The sequence below is a fragment of the Akebia trifoliata genome, chromosome 15, assembly GCF_017979445.1.
Source record: "Akebia trifoliata isolate Shusen 1 chromosome 15, ASM1797944v1, whole genome shotgun sequence".
NCBI classification, from domain to species: Eukaryota; Viridiplantae; Streptophyta; class Magnoliopsida; order Ranunculales; family Lardizabalaceae; genus Akebia; species Akebia trifoliata.
In genome coordinates this window covers 8,320,823-8,329,932 of record NC_141389.1, presented here as the reverse complement: position 1 = coordinate 8,329,932, position 9,110 = coordinate 8,320,823, and the positions used below count along the sequence as shown (strand labels likewise).

Below are 9,110 nucleotides of genomic sequence, written 5' to 3'. Positions count from 1 at the left end.
GCATGTTTGTTGGATAACAGCCATTCACAATGTAAAATCCCAAATTTTTAATTCGTATCTCGAGGAAAAAATAAATAGTGGAATTTTAAAAAAAATCTTGAAGTGGGATTTAGGGGTAAAACTTTAGGATGTTTCTGATCATTTTTAATGGAATCTGACCTCACCATTAGATTCAAAATGATAGAAAAACATAGTTTAGCCTGTAAGCACGCTCAAATGCGAGTCCGAATATAAAAGTTGCAAAATCCTCGATTACCGGTCGGACCAGGCTAAAACAGTGACTTTTTTGTTGGAGTAATAATTTTTAAAATTCGATCATACCATTGGGTTCATAACGAAAAATTATTCAACATAGACTATTTATTTGTCATTTTTGGAGATCAGGAAGTTGAATTATCGCCAAAAACGAAAATGACATCAAGTTTATGGGTCACGTCAGGCTAAAAATGTAAATTTTTGATGGAGACATAATTTGTAGAAATTGACTATACCATTAGATCCGGAATGAAAAATTAGGCGAAATAGAGTATTCGTTTGTCAGTTTTGGAGACCGAATGACCAAGTTATCGTCGATCAAAACAATAGGCGAAATACCGAATTTGTCCCAAATATTATATAAATAATATTTAAATTTTTTTTTTTAATCTCATCTTCCCCAACGCGTCTAAACAGCCGAGACCTATACGAAATGACATTTTTTTTCTCTTCGACCTTCCACCTCAAATTTCTCGCAAACGGTCCACTTTCGACGATCGCCGCAAAAGAGAAAACGATCCGCAGCTGCGTTCTCTACAAAACCCACCCAACCTTTCTTCGTTTCACTTTCTATTTCACCCGATATCATCAAAAATCAGCCGTATTTGGATACAGAAACTTCGAAATTTTGACCTCGGATTTTATCCATTTCGGGGTCAAATCGTCTTCCGACGCAGAAGGGAGAAACGTCCGCAGCCTCATTCTCTACATAACCTACCCAAATTCCTTTCGTTTTCTCGCCTTTTTCACCCCGTATAGTCAAAAATCAGCCGTATTTTTATTCGGAGATTTCGTAACTTCAACCTCGATTTTCATCAATTTCGGGGTCAAACCGTCTTTCGCCGTAGAAGGGAGAAGAGACGAGCACATCGAGATCTTCGAAACCACCAAGCCAGTTTCGAAAATCAGCCGCTTCCAAGTTCGGTCCGTATCGATTTCTGCGCCAATCGCCTCGATTTCCGTGCACATGCTTCGATCATTTCGCCTGAAGATTGTAAGGAACTCTCAATTTCTATTAGTAATCATAGATTGTGAAAATTGCATTTAGGATTTTATTGAAAAAATTTGGATGTATTTCCGAAATATAGAATTCTTTGTTTATTTCAAAATTCACGTCAGAAATTGCATGTTTGATATGTTTAATTGTATTTTTAACAAATTATACGTGGGTAGAGTATTATAACGGGTTATTTCTATAAATTGGGTCTTGTGCACTGCTCGGACCCCGTTTTGATATGAAATTTGTATTTTTTTTCAATATTATCGATAAAAATAAATTCTTTAGTTGGAAAATGTGATTTAATATTCAATGAACTCATATTGAGTTGATGAATATCAGAAAATGGATGTTTTATTAAAGAGATTGAAAATTGTAAAAAAATCGGAAAGAGGGAAAAAAAGGTATGAAACGGTAAAATGTCAGAGTCACACCCGAGGGGTGATGTCTGCATTTTACGTTGTTGTGTTGTGTGTAGGTTGGTGAACAGATATCCAGGGATAATATTATTGGTTGCATATTTATTTTCTTTGTGTTAGCGCGAGGCGCTGTTTACGTTTCCGTTATGTTATTTATTTTAGGCTGGGTGGCCACACTTGCATGGTAGGAAACTGGATATCTATTCTCAACCTTGTATTGTTAATTTCTCTTTTGTTTTCAAATGAAAATAATATATATATGTAGCTATTTTGTGAGCTGTTAAAGAGTTTGTGAATGCCTGAAGGGATAATGCGTCATATCATCCGGAGTGATGTACTATCTTGGGATGTACGGTAGGGACCACCAAACTCATACGTGGTATGGGACGCGTATGAGAGTGGAGTCACAACTGGAATCTGGGATATTCCTCTCTATCTTTACCAGTGAACTTGTAATGTAAAGGTGGTCGTATATGAATGGTTTGTATATTTGGGAATCACATGCACGCCTGATAGGCATAGACGAAGATGATTGGTCAGTGATCACTAACAATCTATAGTAGTCGAACGTTCTGACACATCGAAAAGAGACCCATTACTTTCGGTCACGTCAAACGGCCAGCCTGAGCCGGATAAATGGTCAACCAAACGTGGTAAGTGCAGCGACCGACCACAAAATCAGGAACTAAAAACTAGAGAAGAATTGTAACATTATGTCCCGACTGGGAGCGATCCAGTCGTGAATCCCAACTCTCTAATTCCAATACTCCACCATTGTGTATTATGTATCTGTTGTTTATTTTGATATATAAAATGAAATCCATGTTTATTATTTCCCTTTGATCAATTAGATTTGTATAAAAAGATAATGTTAGTGAGTACTGCTGATCGATGTAATGTGAGTTTTAAAATGTTTAGTTGTTCATCCCTGGCTATATGTACCAGTTAATCGTAATTTCTTCTGTAAACTTTGACTATTTTAAAATGATTCAGTATGCTTATTCGTTAATGTTAGGAGGGGTTATTGGCAGAAATTGTTTGTTCCCTACTGGGTAACCATTGTTACTCACCCTTTCTTTTCCATTTTTTTAGTTCAGATCCGAAGTTTGACGAGGGCAGATATAGAGCACGAGTGAGAATCATCTGGTGGGTCAGATAGACAGTCAGAGTTCGTCACTTGGTGAGTATTGAGGTTTTTACCCCTAGTGGTGTCGATTATCCGAGAGTATTATACATGTTGTTCTGAGTGCTAGGATTTCTGTTAGAGTGAGAAATTTTGTATAATCCTGTATCCTGGTTATTCTTCCGCACTCTGATCTTTCGTACGTTATTAGACTTATATAGGCTTCCGCTAGTATTATATTTTATATCTGTATGCAGGATTGTATGCCGTTTATCAGGTGCTGATTAAACGCCTTGGAATGTTAACATAAACAGAGGAGACCATGCCGAAATTTCGAGGTGCCACTTAGTACCTCGAGATCTGACATGGGGATTTGTGTTAGCGTTCGGCGGGGCGCCACACACAATACATTGAGCAACCAATATCTCATCCTATTCCATGAACAACTCAATTTACTGATTTGGCATGGATATAGTATGCCTTACCCCATTGGCTAAGTAATAAGAATATTATTTAGCCATTCATATCTATCTTGATTCTTGAGCCATATCATCATAAAAACTACTAAATCATCTCTTGTTATTGATCTCTTATAATAAAGAAGCCCTCTAACTAGACTTCTAAAAGACAAACTAAAATAGATACTATTCTAAACAAATTAGGCAACGCTAAAATCATATTACAGTTGAGTTTTCATAGAAAATTTTCTACTAATAAAAAAATATGAGATCAAAATGGATACCATTCTTGGGGTAATGTTGTGATGTCCAAGCCTAATCTCAATATCCTCCAGTTTTTGCATTTGTGTGTTATTTAGACATACACTTCCACTTTAAGGTGAATGAACCACCAAGGGATGAATTGGATTCATTCTCAATTTCAGGACTGCCAGCATTTTGAACATTATATCACTTACTAGTTACAAATGTTAGCAATGAACAATCCAACTGGAAATATAACCAACGGAAGCACACAAGTTATTCCTACTTACATTAGAAAGGCAAAACAAGAGTTACTTCAATTTAGGACAATGATAACAAATAAGTCCTTAAAATATCCAAGTCATTCAACAATTTAGATAGTAAAAGTTGTCATGCAAACTCCTAAGATTAGTAAATATATACAATAGAAGAACGTAGAAATGTCATACAAGGACAATATATTAACATTAATCCCAATAATATCCATGCCATCAAACAAGAAAAGACTTATGGTTTCGGCTGAACTCACCTCAACATCATAGAACTTGAAGCATAATCAAGAGCTATCCAAGGAAAGCTTGGTTTCAAAAATTTCTGTAATGGTTGAATTGAGCTTTCCATTGACACTCGGACCAAGCCCTCCAATGGATATCCATTCTCCATAAGCAGATGACTCTTCAATTCCAACATTTGAAATAGTTATAGGTACTCTTCCATCCAACATTACCCAAGTATATGAAATAGTTATAAATCAATATGTTCATAGAAAAACACAATGCAACAACATTTGATCATTATAACCCAAATAAAGAAAGGATGTAAGCCATACATAAAAAGAGCTATTGTTCCACACTAAAATGTTGGGATTAAAAAATTTGTAGAACAAAAGGATTAAAAAGACAAAGCATCATGAAACAAGCTACCACTGTGAATCTAGAGAGCTAAGAAAACCAAAGGATTTCTATAAACTAGAACGTTGATTCACTTTATTTGTTTGAAAAAAATAATTTGATTAACAGATGTTTTTAACTCTACAAAGATGCTAATTTACATACAACTAATCTATCAACAGATTTGTCTTGGTCTTTACGTTTATATTGTGTCTCTTATAAAAGCACGAGGAAACATGGTCTTCAACCTAAGTTGATCCAAAACGAACTTTAGATGAATTTGTTAGTGATTTGGGCCAACAACTAAAGAGAAAATCCACTATAAACTTTCATGAATTAAAACCAGGGTAAATGATGTAACAATTTGAGTTTAGAACCATGAGGAAACATGGTCTTAAACCCAATTTGATTGGAAACCAACCTGAACCAAGGGTTAGTCATCAAGATTGAGCCACTATTTTGAGTATTAAAAAGGTTCCCAAACCACAATTTACATTCTAGAAAATACAACTTGGTTTTTCAAAGAAACACACAATCTTCTACTCTTAAAAATTTGAGCTCTGTCATTCAAAATCCTAAAATTAATTGGAATTTTCCACAACGAAGATGAAAAAAATCTCAATCTTCTACTTAAACATTTGCAAGTGGTTCGAAGTCACAACAGTCGGGAATAAAATAAAAGTAGCATTTTTATCGACCCCCAAAGATAATCTCATAATTCTCTAATAGAAAAACCTTTCCAACAAATAGTCAAGATCATTATAGCCAAAATTTTTTTAGTAAAGTAGACCTAAATTAAAGAGAATTATGAGATTATTAGTGAATTTGATAAACTCAAGAAACAATGGAAAAACCTACAAAATGAAGATGAAAACCATTGAAACCCTAGGTTTTTCTAATGCAATAAAGCCTGGAAATGTCAAGCACAAAATTTTTTTTGAAATGACCAAGATAAATACAAAGAGATAGAGAGGAGAGATTCCAATCAAAATTACCTCAAACAAAGAACAATCGAAAGCTTTATACATTAAATATGAAACCTTCTTGCTAAAAAAACCTTTGAGGATCGAGATAGATTGGTTGGATGGATGCTTTGGGTTACTATAATTGCGGATTTGAGGGCTAGAAAGGTGAGATCGATCGAGAGATGAGATCGAGAGAGATAGAGAGAGATATCGAGCAATTCATCGAGAGAGATCAGAGAGAGAGAGAGACACGGAGAATTTGCAAAATTTGTGGTCTAATAGCCATAGAATTTGGATTTTTAAAATTTGTCGAGGCAGCCCCAACAATTTTTCATCAATATTTGCGATTTACACGTAGCGAAGGAGAGCCGATGTCGCAAAATAAAGACACAGCGACGGTCAAACTTTGACCGTCACTAAAAGTTGTTGCCTTAGCTGATTTTTCCTGTAGTGAATGGCATATACAGAGTTCAATAAGATTATTTATACTCCTAAATGATACAAACAGGACAACATAATAACTTCATAAATAAAGAAAAAAAAAATTACTTCCCTGGAGAATGGATTGTGAAGTAGGTCTGAGTAACAGCTAAGCCAAAAATACAAATTCCGACAAAGAAACCAAAAGCAGTCCAGAGGCGATTGAAATGAGTGTGTAAAAATTCACCGATTAATACCCTCATTTTGTTTTTGTAATATAAATGAATGCCCCTCATAACTTTTTCGTTGGTTTGAGGCTCAAAAAACATTCCCATTCCCAATTCATTGAAGAGATTGGCCACTTCTTCATTGCTACCAGGGCAATTGAGGATTATTTCCTTAGACCGCAACTCCTTCACAACGTCAGCATGATCAATCAAAGAATCCAATAAACATATGTAGCCAGTGATTTCATAACCAATGTTGGCATCTGGGCACATCTCATAGGCAATCAAGTTAAGAAACTTGCATTTGGTTAGATCGTCTATGATCATTTGAGGAAGTGTCTACTTTTTATAAATGACCGCGTGAGTTCTAAATTCAATGTTGTTTAAACAAGTTGTACGACTTCTCCCAAACCTAATTCCCACCGCTTTAAGCTCCCTTACTGGAGGGTATAAAGGTAAATATTTAGAGCTGGGCTGGGCTGCTACTGTAGGGTGTGAAGCCGAATTGTCAGAGCTGGGATCGGCCTGATTGGGACGAGTGTCAATCCCAGTGCACCTCACCAATTGGCCATAATAAGACCTTACGCGGCTATGACGAACTAGAAAAGTGGAACTCATGAGTAATTTGGTCCGAAGAAGGTCAAGGAGATGAAGGGGAGGATCTTTAAAATTGGAAACCTCCCTAGGATAATCATCATACGGATTAATATACTTATGGACAAATTTATTGTTATTTTTTACACCTTCATTAGGATCAGAGTATCTCAACTTCATCAATGCCTCAAGAACCACATATGGGAGTTGGTTCTCAAGCAAGAACAATTCTCTCTGTATGAAAATTGCATTATAGTCACATGGCATCGACTCATTTTGTTCTCCACTTACAAAGATGTGGATGAATTGCATAACAAAGCAACCATCTAAGATCATCATCTGAGTGAATTCTCCTTCATCTGAGAGAATGTTAGTAATAATGGTGTCTTTGGCATAGCACTCTTTATTCATCAACCATTGTTCAATTTTTACGGGCATGGTATCAATACGTTATTTTGGTCATAACTGACAATAAACTTTACGCTAGGAATCTCTTTGTGTTTATCTCATGCACCAGGCAATTATCATTGGAGTAAAGAAACAGAGAATTGTGTGTGGCTCCTTTTATATTGACTTTCTTTTTCTTTTGCTTTTTTTCAGTTTTTTTCACCTCTTTCAAAGTCAAAACTAACCTGAAAGCGCCCTCGATCCGCGGGGTGCGCGGATCCGCTTTTGACCCTTGAGGTTTGGGAGTCGCCACCTAGTTATTACGGTCTAGGAACCGATCAATGACTCTAAACGGATAAAAACTAATCTAAACAAAAAAAAAACTGAATTCGGGGATCATGTTACGGGATTGGAAGGTGTTAGGCACCAACCCCGCCCGGCCAAAGCCGGTCTCTACTAAATTCCCAAGTAAATTACATTGCTAAAACCTAGATAAAAAAAAAGGTTTACCTTTCCGATGGCAAGGACTTGGTTCCCTCGGATCTGACAAAAAGAACTCCTTGTACCGTGCTCCCTTGCTTCGTTCTGCTTCCGGATTTGACTTCGGATCTCCGAGGCAAGGTATCTCCTTGTTTTTGAATCTGAACTCTTCAAGTTCGTTGCGGATTTGGGGATGTTTTTAGAAGGCTTTTGGGTGTTTTCTAGACTAAAATTGAAGGAGGGATGTTAGCTAAGGAGTTGGGGCTCCAAAACTAGGGTTTATGGGGGGCTAGGGGAGCTTCTAGACCTACTTCTCTTAGGGTTTATTATTTGATACGAAAATAGGGTGTGAGCACCTCTATTTATAGATGTTTTTAGGGGTTGATTTGGATAGAGTTAGTGTTTAATTAGAGATCTTTTAATTAGAGTTGTGTTTTAGTTAAAATTGTTTTAGGTAGAATTGTGTTTTAATTAGAATTGTTTTAGGTAGAATTGTGTTTTAATTCAATTGTTTTAGGTAGAATTATTTTTTAGTTAGAACTCTATTAGATAGAGTTATTATTTAATTAGATTCTATTATGACTTTTGGTCTTATTTGATTGACTTTTAATGTTTTGACTTTAGTCTTAATTGATTGACTTTTAATATCTTGACTTCAGTCTTGCTTAATTGACTTTAATTTTGACTTCAGTCTCACTTGATTGACTTTAATACCTTGACCTTAGTCTTGCTTGATTTACTTTGTTTTTGGAGAACCCCCTTCATTTTTCTTTAATTCTTTGGACCCCCAAATGGAGGGGTCCTTAAAGAAATATCCCACGAACCCTCAACAATTTTGCCTGAGAGTCCGATTGATCGATTTTTTAGGTTCAAAATTTTAAATTAATTTCATTAATGTTTAAATTTAATTATTTAATGTTTTATTTATTAATTTCGAATTTTTAATTATGAAAATTGTGAAATTACCGTTTTGCCCCCGGAGAGGACTTTTCACGTTTTAAGTCGGTTTTTAATGTTCTAGGATGTTTTAGAATCGATTTTTCGTAAGGAATTCAATGAAATATTGTTTGTGTCATTTATGAAAATTTTTATGTGAAATGATTGTGAACTTTATGAGGGGCATTTTCGTAATTTTGTCAAATTCTGTTAAAATTGGTGAAATGATTTATTTGGTTTAATTTGTTATTTTATGTGTTCGAGAGAGTTTTCCTAAGCGTAACGTAGGCTCTAGGGTTGTTTTGAGGTTAGGGGTATTTGGTAATTTGATCAATTTTTAGTGATTTTTATCGTGAAGCTTCTTTTTGGATCTGCAAGATGATGATTTCTATGTTTCTGGAGTCGTATTTTCCTAGCGTAGCGTGATTTCTAAGGTTTTGTCAATTCGAGATACCTCATCCGGATTTCTGAAACACATCTGGTAACAAAATAAAGTAATGGAATACACATCCATCATTGGGAATCCTTGCGATCGGGTTGACGAGTTGATTAATCAGGCGGATGCAAAAATGGGGTGTCTACAGATGCCCCTCTTTGGCAGAGGGTTGAAGCAAACTAGATAGCAAATCTATTTTGGTAGATAGTGCGATATCTGAATGCCAAAGCTAGTGACAGTTCATTTTGCAGCCTGATTTAGCAATTCGTCAAGGTGTTCG

General features: G+C 35.7%; 1 protein-coding gene across 1 annotated transcript; it reads right to left on the bottom strand.

Moving 5' to 3' along the window:
• Positions 1–5,895: 5,895 nt before the first annotated feature.
• On the bottom strand, positions 5,896–7,029 carry LOC147384205 (UPF0481 protein At3g47200-like). The gene is made up of 2 exons (XM_086424886.1): positions 6,396–7,029; positions 5,896–6,260 (listed from the first exon to the last, which is right to left on the bottom strand). Exons 1-2 carry the CDS (start codon positions 7,027–7,029, stop codon positions 5,896–5,898), a joined length of 999 nt encoding a protein of 332 aa, XP_086281012.1.
• Between the last annotated feature and the right edge of the window lie 2,081 nt (positions 7,030–9,110).

Bases quoted from the DNA above. Each gene is read 5' to 3' on its own strand.
- LOC147384205 (XM_086424886.1), bottom strand. From the start codon at position 7,029: ATGCCCGTAAAAATTGAACAATGGTTGATGAATAAAGAGTGCTATGCC. The intron at 6,261-6,395 runs GTACAACTTGTT...AGATGTGCCCAG, and splicing joins AATTAGGTTTGGGAGAAGTC to ATGCCAACATTGGTTATGAA.